The sequence below is a fragment of the Ipomoea nil genome, unplaced genomic scaffold, assembly GCF_001879475.1.
Source record: "Ipomoea nil cultivar Tokyo-kokei standard unplaced genomic scaffold, Asagao_1.1 scaffold0688, whole genome shotgun sequence".
Classification (NCBI taxonomy): domain Eukaryota; kingdom Viridiplantae; phylum Streptophyta; class Magnoliopsida; order Solanales; family Convolvulaceae; genus Ipomoea; species Ipomoea nil.
Window position 1 is genome coordinate 4,379,928 of NW_017617116.1, and position 19,732 is coordinate 4,399,659.

At 38.1% G+C, this 19,732-nt stretch overlaps 2 protein-coding genes and 1 long non-coding RNA gene across 5 annotated transcripts; 1 reads left to right on the forward strand and 2 right to left on the reverse strand.

The window, feature by feature from the left end:
• Positions 1 to 6,245: 6,245 nt before the first annotated feature.
• LOC109175636 (F-box only protein 6-like) lies at positions 6,246 to 9,212 on the reverse strand. The gene is made up of 2 exons (XM_019324942.1): positions 8,935 to 9,212; positions 6,246 to 7,524 (listed from the first exon to the last, which is right to left on the reverse strand). Exons 1-2 carry the CDS (start codon positions 9,105 to 9,107, stop codon positions 6,282 to 6,284), a joined length of 1,416 nt encoding a protein of 471 aa, XP_019180487.1. The 5' UTR covers positions 9,108 to 9,212; the 3' UTR covers positions 6,246 to 6,281.
• A 4,906-nt stretch (positions 9,213 to 14,118) lies between these two features.
• Positions 14,119 to 16,810, forward strand: LOC109175637 (squamosa promoter-binding-like protein 3). 2 transcript variants are annotated; one of them, XM_019324943.1, is made up of 5 exons: positions 14,119 to 14,298; positions 15,017 to 15,578; positions 15,663 to 15,799; positions 15,888 to 16,148; positions 16,502 to 16,810. In XM_019324943.1, exons 2-5 carry the CDS (start codon positions 15,052 to 15,054, stop codon positions 16,771 to 16,773), a joined length of 1,197 nt encoding a protein of 398 aa, XP_019180488.1. In that variant the 5' UTR covers positions 14,119 to 14,298; positions 15,017 to 15,051; the 3' UTR covers positions 16,774 to 16,810. The 2 variants fall into 2 exon arrangements, with proteins under 2 accessions (XP_019180488.1, XP_019180489.1); XM_019324944.1 differs by lacking the exon at positions 14,119 to 14,298 and having other exon boundaries at positions 14,962 to 15,578; positions 15,888 to 16,150; positions 16,519 to 16,810.
• Positions 16,811 to 17,136: 326 nt separating this feature from the next.
• On the reverse strand, positions 17,137 to 19,732 carry LOC109175642. 2 transcript variants are annotated; one of them, XR_002053297.1, is made up of 3 exons: positions 19,602 to 19,732; positions 19,097 to 19,409; positions 17,137 to 17,422 (listed from the first exon to the last, which is right to left on the reverse strand). It is a non-coding gene; the product is annotated as an uncharacterized LOC109175642 (long non-coding RNA). The 2 variants fall into 2 exon arrangements; XR_002053298.1 differs by having other exon boundaries at positions 19,097 to 19,445; positions 19,602 to 19,708.

The following is a 19,732-nucleotide window of genomic DNA, read 5'->3' on the forward strand; positions in this document are numbered from 1 at the left end:
ATGATGATAATGATGATGATGATGATGTTGAGGAGAGTGTTAAGGATAATTTCGATCCGTCCAAGGAGAAGAAACAGCAGCATTATATGCACGACGGCTACGCGGCGCCGCCTCCTCCCAAGGTGGACGCGAGTGTCTGCAGGGATGAGTTCTGTGAGATACACGGAAGAACATCGGCGAATATGGCGGCGCCTGGTATGAATAATGGCTCCGTGTTTTGGAACCACCCCAGTTCGCGAATGGGGGCGTTCCGGGGGCCGCCGCCGGCGAGTTATGGACGGTTTGGTATGCCGCCGCCGCAGCCGCCGGCGAGTTATGGACAGTTTGGTATGCCGCCGCCGCCGCCGCACGCTTATGGATATCCCCATCCGGCTCCGGCTGGATATGGTTTCTGCCCTGATCAGGTGGGGCCCACCGACAACTTTTTCCGGGATCAGAATCCGGCCGGAGGTTGCAATACTATGTGAGCTCCGGCCAAAATGCCGTCTTTCTTAGTTTACCTTATTTTAATTAATTTTGATGCTACAACTATAACTTTCCTATTATTTGATCTATTCTACTTTTTGGTACTCGATCTGCTTGAAAAATTCTTTCATAATTTTTAATCATATTAGACTCGAACTAATTTGGAAATAAGATATTATTATAGAGGTAGTTTTATATTATGAATAATTACGTTTATAATGTTGAATTTAATTACTATGGACTATTTTCTTTAATCAATTCTTATACCATATAGTTATTTATAAGACAATTTATTTATATTATGGATCATAGTTCACATAACATTATGAACATTTAGTCCTAATACTTAGGATATACAATGGATATTAGGGGTGTAAACAAATCAAATAAAAAAAATCTGATTCGTTATTCAAATTCGAATATGTTGATTCGAATTCGAAAATTTTGAATACGAATTCGAATTCGAATACTTTTTCGATTCGAATATTTCTCGAGTACGAATACGAATTAGAGTGTATTCGATTCGAATAGTATTCGAATATTTTATGTTATTTAAATATAATTTTTATTACATTTTATCTTAATTTATTAGAGAATTTTGTACAAAAATAAGTTAGGCATTTCGAATTCGAATATTCGAGTCGAATCGAATATATTCGAATAAACTGGTCGAATCGAATATGAATATGTGACTTGATTCGATTCGTTTACTCCCCTAATGGATATTGAGTCTTCTTATTTCCTAGCGATAAATCAGCAGACATTTCTTCATGCGTGGCATCCTCAATATATATCAACCTTTGGGAATGCTACTCTTTATAGTGCAAATAAAAAAAAAAAATCTTGATTTTTTAGTGAGCATATGCAAACTTCAATCTTGAATTTCCTATAAAAATTTGAAAAATGTAACTGAATATCTATGATTTTTGACTTATTTCATTACAATTTATTCAAAAAACATTGACCACAATAACTATAATGATAGTACTCGTGTTACACGAGCTGAAACATTAGAAAAAAGAATTTATTTTTAACACATTACTTGATATATAGAGTTTATTATTTGTCCACATTAAAGCGAAATTCCTCACTTTCAAGTCCCCACACTTCGGTTCGACAAGATAGTTAGTAGAAGGTAAGTAAATTACCGTTACTTAACGGCTCATTAGGTGGGAGAACTAATACTTAGTGCGGTGTGCACAAAGAGTACGGGTCCACCATATTGAATGAACTCTTATATTTTAATTATCAATGCATGTTTGATCATGTGTCTTTCCTACAATATACAATTAAAAATTAACTGAGCCATCAGTGTATTGAATTCATTTCTTGATGCATGAGGTAATTGTTTTTATTTTAAATTTACATGTTGAATTAGTATTACGTGCAAATAATATTTAATTTTGTTTGGCATGCAAACCATGTGATCATAACAACCTGATGGCAACCTTTTGGAAGAATAACAACCTGATGGCGGTTACTTCTATCAATTTTGGACTAAATATAATATGAAAAGTAAGTCTCTCCAATTATGGGTAGAAAAATGCACAAACTTACCACTCTCTTATATGGCAAGTTTTAATAGGTTTATTTTTTATTTATTTATTTTTAAATCTCAACCAATTAAAACTTGACACATCAGGAGTGACAAGTTTGTGAGTAGTAATGTAGGGGTATCTAACATGGTCCTTGTGGATATTCAGTATCCAAATAATAAGAAAAAAATGATCTCATAATAAAATCGGTCTAAGGTCTCGCAGTTGTACTTCCTATAAATGATTTAGGGGTGTTAAAGTGAGGTGAAACATGCAGGTCGGCCTTAAACCCGTAAGTCTGGGCGGGTTAGGGTTTACAAATTTTTGCCCATTAAAATGCAGGTCTCACGGGCTAACCCGCAAGCTTCTAATATATTCTTATGTCTAATTTTACATGTCTTATTTTCCTCTTTAGTTTGTCCCAAGATATTATCATCTTTCTAAAGTTGAACATCACCACTATTCTACTTTTCTCAATTTATCCTTTATGAGTTTTGCTTTCTTTATTACTTTTATTTTCAAAAGTGAGAAAGTTATGTGCATAATTGGAAAACACATAGTATTTACTTTAATCCTTTAAAAATGTGACGACCAATTCGAGACGGAGGGGATATATATATACACACACAAAACATTAAAAAATTAGATTTTTTTTTATAAAAAAATTCTATACATGGAAGAATCTAATATATTTAGGTTAAAATATTAAAATATATAATAATTTTTTTAAATAAAATTGTTGAAGTTGGCATGCGAGTTTGCATGAGGCGAGCTACAATTGTATAGTCCTAGCCCATGGGCTGACCCGCACAGGCTCGTCAAAAAAACACTGCAGGACGAGCCGTCTCACATTGACACCTTTAAAGAAGATATTGCTTTCTTAAGTTTCAAACTATATTGTACTGGACCTAATCAATCACTCAATACATCAGACTAAATATAGTAAATAAATCCGTCAAATCAAGAGTATTAATTACTACGGAGTAACTGATATTCTAAAACATTAAAAAAAAAAAAAAAGAATCTTCAAGAAAAATGATCTCTTAAAATCCATCCAAGAATCTCCCAATTGTATTTCCCAAAAATGAGATAATTTGTTCCCAAATTTCATACTATATTGGGTCTGACTATCCAAATTGAGATTGAATACCAGTTCACATGCATCCAACCCATCAATATCTTTATCTAAAAAATAAGATACTCCATATTATAAATTTCGAAATTCATTAAATATTGTATGCCATTTTTTTTTTTAATTTAATATTTCATCTTCTCACATATTACGTTGCCCTGATCTCCAGTTGGACTTTGTCTCTAAAAATGTCCGACGTGTTCAAATATGAAATACCCAATCATTGAGCGACACGTAGGCAAAACTACGTGTGGAGACCCAGCAGGATTGTGACGCGTTCTTCATGGACTCGCACTCTGTCTTCTTTCTCCCTCTTCCCTTCTATAAATCGCTATAATTAAACTCTCTCTCCCAATTCATCACGACAATTATAAACGATCGGAGCGAGAGAAGAGAGAGAAACCGCCTCGTCGCCGGAGAATCGCAGGTACTCAGCTGAAACGAAAATTCTCCGGTGTTTTCCGTCCAAATTGTTTTACGCCCACCCGATCTTCCATTAAACCATGGTAAATATCTTCCATTCCCGTTAATTTTAGTCGAAGAATGCTTTTTGTTCAGTTGCAGTGCATTTATTTCCCTGCGATTGTGTGGATCCTTGGTTCTCTTTTCCAATAATGTTACGTTTTAGGCTATTGCGCTTATAATTGTTTGATTATTTTGCGGGGCATGCCATATTGATTGATTTTGGCTGAATTATCTTTTGTCAATTTTAATTATTCTGTTGATGAATATAAGTGATTTAAGATGCGTGTTCGTGAATCGGGTAATAGATGTTATATTTGCTGAATCTACGACATGGATATTACCCATTATTCGCGTGTTTGTGTTTGATTTGATCTGATGTGCTCAAATTATGGCGAAAAGATGTCCAATCCTAGTAATTGCAGATTAAACAGGGATTCCTTGGCAGCCATGGGCGCGGACCTTCCCAGATCTGAACGAGGACCTTTCATCCTCATCCATGGGTGCCCTGGCTCGTCCCAGATCTGGAACGAGGACCATGGTCCCGTCCTTTTGTTTTTAGTAAAAGTTTTTAAACCAACAAATAAGTTTTCTAATTGCAAATTTTCTTTGAGTTTGTGTTGATGCAAATAATTTTTCTCTTCGAGGATGCAATTGTATATTCTCGTCCCAAATAGTTTGTTTGGCCATTTTCCCTGATAAGATAAAAACTTTGATCTGTGTCAATTTTTGTGGTTAGTTGATTTTTTTAATAATCCAGTTTGATTAGCTGGAAAACTTGCAGATAAGTTTCAATATTTATAATCAAATGTTAAGCAAATATGATCCCAAATCAGTTAACAGCTATTTACCAAATACTCTTGTTTCCTATGTGGGGATTTGTTATACATTGCATCATGTTCAGAAGATGTTCTTTGCCTGTCTTGGTGTGTTTTTAATGGGATGGATGTTATTGCTCATACTAATTGGCATGAAGGTGCAGAAATATTCTTGATTTTTCACTGCATAAACTCACAAATCTTTGTTCGATCTATTGTTTAACCAGACAACATCAAGGCGTCTTGCTAGCAGGAAGGTTGAGAAGTTTGAGAAAAACATCACCAAGCGAGGATTTGTCCCCGAGACCACTGCAAAGAAGGGAAACAACTATCCCGTAGGACCCATCTTGCTTGGGTTCTTCGTTTTTGTTGTCATCGGATCATGTAAGTTTCTTCACCTTCCTTATAATAGAATCATGTAAAATGCAGAAAACCATGTTATATTCCCACTTTTACCTACCTGCATCTATGTGACACCATTTTTTCTCTTCTTCCCAGCTCTATTCCAGATCATCCGGACAGCAACAAGCGGGGGAATGGCTTAGTTTTGACGTACTTAGACAACTAGAATGAATGGCTGCCTGTTTTAGTGTCTTTTTCCATGTTCTTAGTTTAAAGTACTCTCAAGTGGTAAAATTTTTTGAGACATGGTATGTTGTAAGTGATTGGTTGTCAAATTACGTGATCTTAATTAGACAATCAACTATTGGTTGTTTTAATTTTTTTTTTTTAATTAAAAAAAAAAACCTAATTAAATCACAACAGTGTTATGTTATACAAAAAATTTTGCCACAAAAACACACGTATCACTCAAAAGTATACCTTTATTAGTATTGTTTCTATGATGATTTAATAAGTTCAGAAATAATAAAGTTTCAGTTGTGTTGGTTTCTTTGCTTTTACTACAATTTAAAGGCATTCAAGTAACGAAATAAACACAATTGTTTATGGTTGGTTTACTTGATTGTGATTCTTTGTTAACTGGCATCACAAGATTTGTTAGCAAATTATGTTATGGTTTGAAACGTTGGTTGGTTTGAAACGTCGGCAGCAAATTATGTTATGGTTTGAAACTTTGGTTGGTGATGGGGATTATTCTCCAGCCGACCGTATGTATATTGTGGTTGGTATTAGACTCAAGAGTTAGCAGGGTTCGATCTGATCACTACCAACCTAATACGCTTGCCTTCTCGATATGAGTTTTTGATCGAGCTAGTTGATAGGCGATTAGATGTGAGCGTTATGACAGATGTTCCGTCTCTACCTAGTCAGACTCAGGAATATCAGAACACGTGGTCAAGTCACCTTGAATCCCGGTCTAAGTTTATGCATTGGTTTCACGTGTCATACATGTCGCCAGATCAGAGCCTGTTTCCTTTTTCTTGTTATAAATACTGCATTAATTGTTGAATGATGGGACTTTTGACTATTTCTACATGCTATCCAGGAATCTCTGACCCACGGTCACTGTTTTGGTCAATGATGCAGAAAAGGGTAGTGACATTGATTCACTAGAAGCTCAGCAAACTCTTGAAATAGCATAAGCTAATTTTAGCAGAAGTATTTCAAACTTTTTAGGTAGAAGGATGTAACTGGAACTGACCCTAACACCGTATCATGTAGTATACGCCCGTATATACTATACATCAGTTGGTTTACCTTCTTTGTTGGCTAGAGTAATAAGATGAGATCCTTTCTTTGTTGGCTAGAGTTATAAGATCATATCATTTGTTGGCTAAAGTCCCAAATCCCAAGATAAGATATATCTAGTGTACACTTTTTGCTGGTTAAAATCATTTACTCAATACACACTTTCGGGTAATAATTATGAGAAAGAAAAAACAAAAGGAAACAGGGCAATGGTATTAGTTAAGGCAGAGCTGTAAAAGATGGATAAAATGCAGTGCCAGAAGCAACCCATTGCCTCTTTCTCCCCGGCGGCACCACGCAACCAGGGACCTTCACCCATTCCTTGGTCGAGAAATCGTAGGTTACCAAGCGGTTCATTTGCCTAGACCTCAGCGACAACATAAGCAAACCTTTGTTACCCAAACACGACATTCCAACCTGTTTCCCGTAAAACTCCAAGCACCATACATTTGGCATTCTGTCAACCTCCTTCCACAACAGCATCATCTTCTGCAGCTCCCAAATGCACACGCAAGCAGCCGCGTTCTTCGTCAGCAGCCCCACGAGTATGATCCGCCCCCCGCACTCCGCCAGCATGTGGTCGCTCAGATGGAGGGGCACCGGGATTACGTACTGCTTCCACTCCCCGGTATCCATGTCGTAGGACAGGATCCCGTCCGGGTCCGAATGCATGAAGTAGAGCGTGCTCCCGAGGGCGACCGTCTGGGATTCGCAGTTCAGCGCGAGCGGGAGCGCCAGCGGGAGCTTGATGTTCGACGACACGCTGCCCGGACTCCAACGGTCGTCTCTCGAGTCGTACACTTCGTACTCCCCGTCGCAGTTCACCCACAGGATCTTGTAACCACCCCCTCGGGATTTCTCGTTCATGCTCATCCCGACTGCCATGCGGGACCACACCTTCACCGGCCTCGACGACGGCAACTCCCTACAAGACTTGGTGAGCGGGTTACACACGTAGAAGCTCCTACGCCTGAAATCCAGAAAGCAGACGAGGCCCCCGGCCGAAGCCACCGGCAAGACTATTAACTTGTTCAGGAAAGCGGGAATGATGGGGTGATGCCATTTCTTCGACACCGGGTCATACATGGCTCCGGTATTCACGTTTCCCCGAGTGAGAGTGTAAAACCAGGGATGCAGTCGCAGAACTTCAGCGCATTGCTGGGAGAAACTCTGCGAATTAAGCATCGAATTCCACTTTCGGCAGACTGATCGAAAGCGGAAGAATGTGGCAATAGGAAGCCTCGCCACAACAGTTTCAAACAGGTCTTCTGGAAATTCTTTCCATATATGATGGTCCATTACCTCGGTGGATTTTCCCCGACTTCGCCCCTTCCTTGCTCTCTTTTTTGGCGGAGGCTTACCGGGTTCCAACATTTTGAGATTCTCAGATTTTCCAGCAGTCATGGTTAGATCGTAACAACTATCCTCAATAGACCTATGATCAAGATTCAGAAAACACCACCTGCAGACAATGCACAAGCAGTCTATTTAGATAATCAAATCAATCCGCCTAAATACAATAGTTGTAAATAAGTCGCAATGGAACATTACAATAGAGAAGTTAAATGATGAGCACTTGATTGAGCAAAGTAAACAAACATCGATTAAACCATGCATACGTATTCGAAAAATACAAAAAAAAACACAGTAACAGTTCATTTGACAAGATATTTAGATTTCTACTCTGAAACTCAACCCCAGAATGGATTAAGGGGATAATGGAAGAGGCCCAGGGTGGTGGTGTTCTTGTATTCATTGTCCTTCGTTCTTTTCTCTTCAATTTTTCTTGCAAGAGTAGGGTCTTTGCAAGACGGACTTTTAGCAAGTGAAGGGCAATAAAACGGAGAAGAGCCATAATGGAACAAAGTATTTAAAATGCCTATGGATAAACTGTTTAGCTGTCTTAATGAAGAAACTCACACACGGCGATAAAGAGAACTTCTTTCCTCCATCAGATCCAATTCCGAAAAGTTTGTCCATCCATCCTCCCATTCTCAAGCAAATTAAACATAAAGATAACTTTTGCAATACAAATCTTCAGAGCTATGGAGTAAACACTATACTATAGCTTTGATTTCAATCCATTTGGCAGCTAATATAACTATTTCACCATTAGGCTAAAGCATATAGATTAGCGTTTTAAATCATGTTTGAACCCTAAGTAAACACAAGGATGTGAAGGCCTCTAAGAATTGGGGAAGACAAATAATGCAGAATACACAAACCGGCAAAACAAAAAGGTGCTATTCACATCAGCCTAAGCTCTTATGATCACTGCTATTGACTAGAAAACCACTCACCAACTTTCGGGCTGGACTAATGGAAATGTCAGCCAAAAGCACAAATTTCAGTAAATAATCGAATAAATGGAAAGAAAAAGAAGGCATCAACTCAGCAGGCATTAGAAAGAACTTAAATGGCACTTCTAAATACAATTGTGATAAGTAGTTTAAACACAATGGTGGTTGGTAGAAAAACCAACCAAGAAGAAATGTGTACCCACTGGCATAATTTTATCATACCAACTCAACAACTGTTTAAAGTGAAAATACCATAAGAACTAGAAGGCTGAAATTACAAGTCTACATGTACATTCACCCAAATACCCCTCTACCTCCATGCCCAAATTGCTCAAACTGCAAACCCTCCACCCACCCACCCACCCACAATACACAAAACATATTTCCCCTAAACTCTCAAAGTTGAAATCTTTCAGAGCTTCAGTGCACCAATTACAGAAATAATCAAACAAAACCATTCCAAAGTGTGATAAATCAAATCCCACCATTTACACTGACAAAAACAGTTCAAGAAAATGGGAAATTTAAGCAGAAACTAAGATGAAAAGAAGGGGGGGAAAGCAAGAACAAACCTGGGGTTTTGTAGCAGTGGAGATTGAAGCTGAAAAACGGGGTAAGAAGAAGAAGATGAAGATGAAGATGAAGAAGAAGAAGCGCCGTAAAGGTGCAGAAGCTCGAGTTGCTTACTTGGCTCGGCATGGCCAATCCTTCCATGCCCTCTACCGCACTTTTGTGGCGCTTTCATTTATGCGTTCGTGTGCGATGGGGTATATAATTGGGCGCTGCTTTTCCCACACGTCGCACGGTCCGTTAGTTCGATCATGACTCTTCAATAGCATTCACCGTATACGCAAACTTTTGTCCACCCACCCCTCATGGATTCATCATACCTTTATTTATTTACCATATTTTATTGCCTAGCTTTAAAATACATCAAAAAATGTAATCTTTACTTTTCAATTATGAAACTCACACTCAAATTCTACATTCAACATTGAAAAATGGGTCTTTTTTTACGACATGAAATTAGGGGGTAAACGAGCCAAGTCGAGCTCGGGGTGAATTTTGACTAAGCGGCTCGCGTGATTATAATTTTGATATATGGCTCGTGAGCGGCTCGAGGAGCCACGACTCTCACGAGGTTAAAATATTTGAGCTTGAGCTCGGTTCGATTACGAAACGAGCCAGCTCAAGTTCCGCTCAAGCTCGAAGTTGATCGAGCGGCTCGCGAGCTGCTCGACTCAGTTACAGACTTACAGCTCTACCTGGAATTGATACGTGCAACAAATTGAAATGGGTCCCGGATAACCGCTCAATTGTTTTCTGGGTGATATATTGTAGACAATCAGACAATGACACATAATTGAATCTTGACAATTACAGTGTGAGAGTTACACCTAATATAGTAGGCATAGAATCAAGTCTTGACACTGTGGAGTTACACATAATGTGTGGCGGGCTATTTGTGAGCATGACACAAGATCAAACCCTGATAGAATGGCAGTTTCACATAATTTAGTAGGCTTTTTGTGAGCACCTAGTACTAGTCTAGTTAACGAATCATTGAGCCACCGCAATTCACATTTACTCATCTACTATCCTGTTAGCCTATGGTGTGGAGACCGGACAAATTTATACTATGGATCATGATCCACATTGCAACATAAATCATTAATAAATATTCAGTTTTAGACTTTTAGTACATTAAAAATTTATTTTTAATATATTAAAAGTTCATTTTTGAATAATATATCAAAAGATAAATAGTTAGCATACTAAAACTAAATTTTTAAAAAATGAACATTCAATGTACACTGAAAATAAATATTCAATATACTAAAAACAAACATTATTCAATTCGTCCATCTTACAAATTGAACTATAGTTCATAGTATAATGAGTGATAAAAACTTTGGAGTAAGGAATTTTTACATTTGTGGGCAAGCAAAATTGAAATGGGACAAGAGATTTGGTTGGGATGGCGACATATGCAGCTTAATCACATAACGCGTGACCATAGAAACAACGATCGATGTGGTGAATTGCTTTGTTTGATTGCATAATATTGTCGTTGAATATAATGAAGACATAGTTGTCTACCCTACACTCTGTTGGTTGATCAACTTCTGTATATCTATGGCGACTTTGACTCTAATTTGTCTAAAATTTCTGCAGAAAATAATAAAAATTAAAGATAAAGTAGGCAACAGCCTCATGGACTGCATAACAATGAAATTTGATTTTGTGTATGAGATTTCAAATCTATGGTCATTTATTTAGGTTAATTAGTAATGCATAATTCGTGTGTTAGTTAATATAAAAATGTAAAAGCTTACATATTGGACTTCGACATCATAAACTTCGTTGAAATAATGGTATAATGTACACCTAAATTACAAGTTGCTTCCTGCATGCAGTTAATATAGGCAAGAAGCATTGTTTTCTCTAGAAAAAAATATGTTTTACTCCTAATTTTATGGAGTTTGGGCGAGAGGTTGGGCTCTCTAGAGTCGGGTTACTCTTTGTGCACAAAAGTATATAAATAGACCTCCTCATGAACCTTGGGGGTGGGCTAATGGGGTCCGGGAAAAATTATGTGGAGTCTTATTTTTTACTCCCAATTTTATGGAGTTTGAGCCCTTCAGGTGTGGGCTGGAGACGGGCTCCCTAGAGCTGGGTTGGATCCAATTCATTATGCGCGTAATTAAGTGTACAATTTGAATTTCTTATGGATGGGAGCGGGTTTATGGGCTCAAATTATTTAATTTGTTCCAGAAAATTACTATACGAATTCTCGTTTTTTATTCCAAACTTTTATTCTCACACTAGGGTTAAGGTTCTCAACTTTTGTTCGCCACTATTTTTTCAAATATAGTTCTAAGGCCACCCATTACCCAATTTTGATTGATAATTTTAAAAAGTGTCAAATTGGTCCCCCTAAATCTAACAAATAGTGCAATTATACTCATAACTTAAATATTTTAAAAAAATCAATAAGTCCCATTAAATCGGCAAAACAATGCAATTAAATCTTATTATTACCTATATTCAACAGGTTATTTATGGTGTAGCACTAATTAGCTTAGAGCATCTACATCAGAGGAGAAATGAGGGAGAATTCACTCCTTTTGAGGCCAAAACGCCATGGTAGCAGAGAGAGAAGGGTGGGGAGCATCTGCAAAGGTTGGGATATTATTCTATCCAAGAAAAATGAATTAATGATGAAAGAGAGAGAACCAATAGAGAAAAGAAATTACTCTGACATGCTTATTTTTTAAAATAATCAGTTTTGATTTTTTTTTCCTCCCCTCCCACATTATTCTCTTTCCTAATCACTCTTACATTCTCCCCACTAATATCCCCACGGATAAGAGCAACCACATCAATGAATAATATGGAGTTAATGTTAGAATAAATCACTTGGGTTGAGTTATTTACAAGTGTGGGGTGGGGTTATTTCATGAAATAATTCTCCTGCAAAATACAAACTAATGTCAGAAATTAAAGAAAAAGAAAAAAATGAAAGAAAGAAACGTTGTGCGTGTTTCGCGCATATCGTGGCCATAAGTCGGGCGCGTGCACTGCACGCGCTCGGTGGCGCGTCAGGCGCGCCTGACTTACATATTTATTTTTTGTTTAATTCAGTTTTTTTTTTCTCTCTCTCCTCCCATCTTCTCTTTCCTAATCACTCTTACACTATCCCCACATTCTTCCCAAACTGATGCGGATGCTCTAAGGATGCTCTTAGTTTAACATGAGACATTCTATGCTTATGTGGATCATATGTGTATTCTTATTTTTATTTTTATTAAAAAAAATACTTCTTAATTAAAATTTATTAATTCTTTTTTATTTTAGTTTAAATTTCTTTTATTTTTTTAAAAATACCACCTGCCATTGATTTGAATGTGGGTGACTATTTATGTTGATGGATAGATGCACCGGTTGTCCATATCTAGACTTCACAACGAGGTCTAGATTTGTTGAAGGGGGCTACCTTTGTTCTCAAAGGGACAAAGGTGATTATCTTCATTCTCAAAGGATGGCAACGGGACGAGGCGGGGGCGGGGGTGTACTCCCGTCTCCTTCCCTGCCACTCCGTTTCCATCCCTGTCTTCGGAGGGGAATTGAAAATATTCTCCATTCTCGTCCTCGCGGGAAATTAGGCGGAGATGCGGATTTATTGCTTGTACCTGGTAGGCTAGTACATTAAATATTACTTTGTTTGGTACTATATATGCTGCAATTCTCTTATTGTTGATATATATATATATATATAAAATTATTCGGGGACGAGGACGGGACGGGGCGGGGAGGGGTATCCCCGTTCCCGGCGGGGAACCACACATATTCTCCGTCCCCGTCCCCATTCTCCGAAAAATTTTCCCATCCCCGTCGGAGACGGGGCACATTGTCATCCTTATCTCAAAGGGATGAAGGTAATAATAAGACTTCATTTAGAGATGTGATTTTTTTTAATAAAAGTTTTTTTAGAAAATAAATTTTAAAAATAAAAGAAAGTTTTTAAAATTGTTATCGATTACTCCGATTAGGGTGATTTTTCTTGATTTTGCTCCAAACAATTTTGGTGACCCTATAATCCCAAACTTTTGTGTTTTTGTCCAATGTATTTATCCGTTTGTTATTCTGTCCAATTAGTATTAAATAGGGGACAATTCGATAATTACAATATTTGTCGTTAATTTACTCTCTTTCACCCTATTTTATTTACAACCAGTGAAAGAACCACCTGCAAAAATGGTAAACATAGAACAGTCATTTCACGACCAGCGTAAAGAAACTCAATCTTTGCCAACATAGAACAACCAAACAAAAATGGTAACCATTTAAATGCAATTGAAAATCTAAGAAACCCAACATTGCCAACATACAAGACCCAAACAAAAACAACAGCAAAAACTGCACACAAGAGCAGCATGCCAATCTTTCTCCTAGGCCCAATTTGAAGATCCAATGGAACAACCCTTCCTTCTTCTTAAACATCTTAGGACGAGTTTTTCTTGGGCGAATAGATGGTAAGGTTTGGATTGACAATGAACCTTTCTGAAATTGCTAAAGCTGCAAAGAACCATAACTCCCTAAAGAATGACCCAATAGTCATTGTTGTCCTCTCAATCCTCCCTGATAGGATATATATTCCGGTTTCGATTCCTGTTCGTTCGTGTTCTTGTTTTGTAGTTGGGTCAGTGTCAAACGGTTCGAGTCCTGGTCCACAGGTCAAAGTCAAACCCGCCCACACTTGAGCCTATAAATAGGGCCTTAGCCCTCCACTTCAAGGGTTATTTCCTCTCCCCTCTCCACTAGACTCTCTCTCTCTTTAGATTAGAATATGTACTAAACATACAATGAAGAAGAGATCTCTACTTTCTCTTGTCTATTCCATTGTTCATAGACTCTATGTACATTATAGTTTAATTAAGAGAGTTAATTCCACTATTTATATATAATTTACCACTCAAAAATTAATTATAGTTATTCATATGAGTGCTAATTCACTATTTGTTAGACTTAAATGATGAATTTGATATTTTTTCTTGATAATTTAATAAAACTGATTTAAAAAAAAAAAAAAAAAAAAAAAAAGGAACAAAAGAAACAAAATGGGACGAAAATAGTAAAATTGATTCAAAGTAAAGAAGGCAATGATTACAGAGGTTGTAAATTGTGTGTTCTGGAAAAGTGATCCACGTGTCCCATTTGGTTCAATAATCCACACAACACGCACCCCATCACCCTCCCCCCGCCAGTCCGCCACTACCACTGCCACCTCTGCCCCGCCACAACCAGTCACCCAACCCCTCTCTCTCTCTCTTCTCTCTCTTTCTATATTTCAGCTTTCTTCGTCTGCTTATGAAGCGAAGATAAACACCCACAAAGCTTTCTTGAAATATTATTCACTCCATTTCTCTCTGGAGGTAAGCTTTCTTTCACTCTTTCATTGCCTTTACTGTAAAAAAAAAAGAAGTCTTTTCCCATGATCATTGCTCTCTGCTCGTTTACCCTTCTGAAATCATTACCCTCAGGTAATCTGAGTGAATCGTTTCCATGGATATACTCGAGTTCGAGTTTTCTGTTAATTGTTTCCTGTTTTGGAGCTTTCCTTTACCGGAAAGTGTTCCCAGAAATTTGGAACCTTTTTTTTTGCTTTGACATTTTGTGAGTTCTGTTGCTTGGTTATGGAAGGTGTTTTTATTTTCGCAGCATTTACAATGATTAAACGGTGTCGCTATCTCGCATTTTCCCCCGGGAATGTTGTACTTCTCAGGAAGGAAAAGTTATTCTCCTTCTTTGGAATGGATTACGATGAAACCCTAGATGGGGGGACCATAGCCGAAACCAACTGTCCCAGAATGGGTCTCTGGTTTTCTTTATTTCTAGCAAATAATAAGAAAAAAAATGGGGGTGGGGTGGGGGGTTGTACTCTGTTAAATGCATATTATGAACTGGCCATCATAGTTAAATTAAAAAATAAAGACAACAAGAAAGTTACTGTATATATATATAGTTTGGCTAGTTGTGTTATATTGTAATTGATAATTCCCATTTGGGAATGAAATAAATGAAGTTTAAGTAATCTAATTTCATGTTATCCGCCTGTTATTTGACCAAGCTGTGCTCTTATTTTCCCTTTAGATTGAGTGTATCCGTTGCATAATCGTTAATTTTAGATGGAGTGGAGTGCGAGGTGGGGTTGTGAAAGCCTGGTCATGTTAAGCTCGAAACCCGGTGAAAGTCCAAAGAAGCTGCAACTAACAGACTCGGAGATTGTAGAAGACGGGGGGGAGCTTGATGGCGGTGGAAGTGACAGTGGCAGTGGTGTCTATGGCTCTGATCCCGGGCAAGTACATTCAACCAAGGGCTCAATATCACTGAAGAAATCTCCTCCTCGGGATACCTTAGTGGGCTCTGTAGAACCATTGATCGGTCTGAAGCTTGGTAAGAGGACGTATTTTGAACGGGGCAATGTTAAGAGCTTATCTTCCGTTGCTCCAGTGTCATCTGCGCCCATGTCGAAGAGAACAAAATCTTCTTCTCGGGGTTCACAAATTTCACGGTGTCAGGTCGAGGGCTGCAATCTTGACCTTTCGTCTGCTAAACAATATCATAAGAAGCATCGAGTCTGTGAAAAGCATTCCAAATGCCCGAAGGTCATTGTTGGAGGAGTAGAACGGCGATTTTGCCAACAATGTAGCCGGTAAGGTCTTTTCAAAGCATTCCACTTGACAAAATACCCTTATATCTACCCATAGAATAAATTTTTTGTTTTCCGTCATTGAAGGTTCCATAGCTTGTCAGAGTTTGACGATAAGAAGCGCAGCTGTCGCCGGAGGCTTTCTGATCACAATGCAAGACGCCGTAATCCACGGCAAGACTTGATCCAGTTTAACTCAACAAGCCTGCCTTCATCCTTTTACGGTCTGATACACGTATCTTTGATATGTAGATTTGAGTATGCCAAGAACATACCTCACAATTTTTTCAGATGTGACTTCTGCATTTACAGATGATAGGCTACAAGTGAATTTTGTGCTGAACCAAGTCCCGGTTGTCCATTCAAAAACTGCTGCAAACTCGAGCTGGGACACTCGGAGCTCCAAGTTCACTATTAGCGAAGAGTTCATTTCCGAGCCTGAAAAAACTACCAGCATAAACAGGCAGCCATACATATCGGGGATCCAGCTGCCAAATGCAACCGGTTTGCACAGTAATGCATGGAATTGGGCATTGACATCCAAGGCCACCAACGCTGAAGACTTCGGTCAAGGTTTGTTTTCCACTTATACAAGGCTAGGAGCTCCATTTTTTAACAGTCTAAATTTCAGATGCTGTTAAGATTGTTCATCTGACTTATCATGATCCATCACTGTTTTCTACTTGTGTGTCATGAAAGGAGATAAATTTTATTGCTTATAACTGTTGATTCAGTCTTGAAAGTTTCCTTTTCGAGGCTATTGGATTATTTACTCTACTTTCTGCAGATTGTTAGTAGAAATATTTGTGTTGCTTTAACGTGCTTTGTTAGACTAACGATCTGTTATGTAGGCATGTTTATCTTAAGTGTGACATAATGTGCAAGATTTTAACATATGATAGTTTTGTTTCCTTACCTTTTATCAGGTGCGAAGGTATCCATGCCCCCTTCAAATGTATGCACAATGCAGGAGTTTGCTTGTGCTCTCTCTCTTCTGTCAACTCCTTCCCAGAGCTCATTTGAACCTATATCCGTTTCCAACGGTAACCCTGCTGGACATGCGAATCAGAGCAACTTTCCTGCTGAGACAATGCTGCATGCAGATACAATCCCTCAGGGCCTGCCGCTTGCCTCATCAGAGTACTCGGTCTTCAACCAATTTCCATGGCCATACCCTGGTTGGGGTTGCCAATACTAACAACGCCCCGTCTCTTGTCAGGGATTCAGCTGTTCAAAGCTCTGTTTGATAGACTTCTACTTCAATGCACTCAAATGACAATCCAATATCCTTACGTTTATCAGTTTTCCGCATTTTGAATTGACTGTATGGTGGCTGAGTTTCACCTGTTTACTTTTCTTTCTCTGTTTCTGAACTGGGATCACATAGGAGGTTAGGATGAAGCCCCATGGCACTTCATTATCACAATGAGTAGACACTATAATCTTAGACATTGGTGAGTTTATGGATGCTTGGTTCATATATATATATATTCTTAAGGCAGTATGCAGTTACTGGTAAATGGTAATTACTCACTTCTGTTGCCACCAGGGGGAAAAGCTGAAGCCACAATTGCAAGTAGACATGAATTAGAATAATAGCATTCAACAGAATGTTTTCAACAATCAAACATGAGGATTTCAAATGCAACATCAAAATGAGTAGAGGGTTGCTGCCTTCTCATTAGAGAAGGTGTATCACTGCATCTTTAACCGTACACAGCACAAAATTTATTCAATTCTAACTCTAACATTACACCATGTACGAAGAAAACCAAGACTCCATCATGTTTCCTGCGAGCGATGAATAGCCAGCCCATAATCAATCTGGCTAGCTGCTACTTGTCTTCCTACATGTAAAACAAGATCAACTTGTGAGTGTCAAATTTCAACTTCAGAGAACACGAACATTCCTTAGCCACTACCCACTAAAAAATGAAGAACAGTGAACAAGAAACAAATGAAAGGTACTCTGTATAAAATAAGAATGCATTCTGTATGAAATTCAACATCTGCATATGAGAGTCGTGAAGAAATTGGGTCCTGAAATCTTTCACTCATGATAAAAGACAATAAAATGCAGTTGAACTTTGCATATATTAAGTTGTTGAGAAAATTTACTGCAGTGTTTGAGACATTGGAAGGGGTTTATTCATAAGTTTAAGTTGGCTCCAAAGGCAGAGTCTTGTAAAGGGGAAAATGAAGATTATGAATGAGGGAGGATTTTATTGTTATGAAGTTGAGGAAAATTGCTGATGATGTCTCCCGATAAGAAGATTGTACATTTGAAGACTAATTTAGGGCTTCCTTCAGAATTCTGAGATGGTAAACTGTTAGGTGATACCCACAGTATTTTAGGGAAGTAGCAACTAGACAAATACCAAGTTCGGACTTGACTCGTTGGGATCGGAGCTTGCTGTCTCCACCGCAGAGCTCGCAGAACAGAAAAACAGGAAGGGAACTGGAAAAGAGAAATTTGATTATCAATTGAGAGAAATTGCTAAGGGATGAGAAGAATATGTTTAGTTCAGAGACACGCCCTATATATCACCTAACTCTGATTCTTTGGGTTAAGGTTTGGTACATGAGAGAAAGAGGAACATGCCTGTAGTGTTGTTCATTAGATCTAGTGCCTCATGATGCATAAAAGAACTCTTTTTGACTACCTAACTCATTTTCAAGAGGAGTTCAGATTTTCTCAACAGTTGAGATGGATATGGACAAGGCACCCAACATGTGCTATGCCTCACATAGACATTCAAATTATATATTCCAGTTATCTTCATCTATTTTCCTATTGAACTTAAAAGTTAGCCTTCATACAGTTGCAACTAACTTGAAATACATTGGGTGTCACTGACAAATTGTGTCAGGCAATTCTGAAGAAAGCAAATTCCTCAACTTCATAACCAACAAATCTTCCCTCATTTTCATGTCCTCTAAATAAAGCCTCTCATCCTCAAGAGTCAACCTAAACTCCTTATTCCAAAATCTCAAACTCTTATAATAAATTTTCTCAACAAAGTTGGATTTCTCTGGATACATTGTGCTTTCCTATACCTACTTGACTCATGAAGCAGCATGGTTCTATTGGGCGTTCATCAGAATCTTCCTAATTTTTTCAAAACAATCAACTCTTGGCTCTCTATTCTATTGGCATCATCTCCCACTTTCACAGCAAAAATACATAGCTAATGCTAGTATGCTACCCAAGTGCAGATACATTCACAGAATGGCAGCTAGAAACACAATTTCATATCTACCTTAAAATGATGAAAGCCAACACAACTTCATAGATAAATGCTTTTCTAGACATGAGAACTGTAAGAATATCAGCTAACCACCACCAATATCTATATTGCATTGTAAAGCAAATCATTTCTGAGCAGCAAATAAACAATAATGACACACATTAGCATAGATATTATTACAGAGATTTAGCTGCCACAGGGCACCTTAATTATCCTCTTAAACAGGAGTAAGTTAATAGTAATTCCTATCATATCAGAAATTCCGGAACTCACATAATCACTTATCAGTTGAGCTAGAAGAGGAAGGAGCAGATGAGCCTTGGGCGTCCTGAATAAGGTCATCGTAGGGATCACGGCGGCCTGGAGCTTGACTGATCTTAGAATCCCAAAAGATCTGAGCGTTGTGACGGTCAAAAGTCCAGAAACCGTACGGACGCAGAGGAAGGTTCCACATCTCCTTCGTCTTGTTGCACTTATCCTTCAATGTGTAGAGATGTTCTCTAAACTTCCGATCCCTCTCCTTCGGATCCTCCATCATCCTCAGGATCAAGTTCTCCGCGAATTCCATAACAAACTTCATTTTCTCCTGATCAAAATTAACTCCTCACAAATGCAGCAAACCCTATTATTTCAATCGAGCAATTCAACACAAATTCAAAAAAATAAAAATCAGAAACTGAATCTAATTTACGTATAATCAAACAACTGTTAGCTAATTATCGAAGAAGAAGAAGAAGAAGAAGAAGAAGAAGAAGAAGAAGAAGAAGAAAATATTTACCTTCTTCGATGACGATTGCGACTGTGACTGATTAGAGCGGAGCTCGGGAAATCACAGAGCTTTCAGATACGGCGATGATGTGTAGTAGGCTATGGGCTTTTCAGTTACCCATATTTGGGCTTTTCTAAATT

Excerpts from the sequence above, each read along its gene's own strand:
- LOC109175637 (XM_019324943.1), top strand. The coding sequence starts at position 15,052 with ATGGAGTGGAGTGCGAGGTGGGGTTGTGAAAGCCTGGTCATGTTAAGC. Across the intron at positions 15,579-15,662 it reads TTTTGCCAACAATGTAGCCG|GTTCCATAGCTTGTCAGAGT; the intron begins GTAAGGTCTTTT and ends CCGTCATTGAAG. Across the intron at positions 15,800-15,887 it reads CCTGCCTTCATCCTTTTACG|ATGATAGGCTACAAGTGAAT; the intron begins GTCTGATACACG and ends CTGCATTTACAG.
- LOC109175636 (XM_019324942.1), bottom strand. The coding sequence starts at position 9,107 with ATGAAAGCGCCACAAAAGTGCGGTAGAGGGCATGGAAGGATTGGCCAT. Across the intron at positions 7,525-8,934 it reads CCACTGCTACAAAACCCCAG|GTGGTGTTTTCTGAATCTTG; the intron begins GTTTGTTCTTGC and ends CATTGTCTGCAG.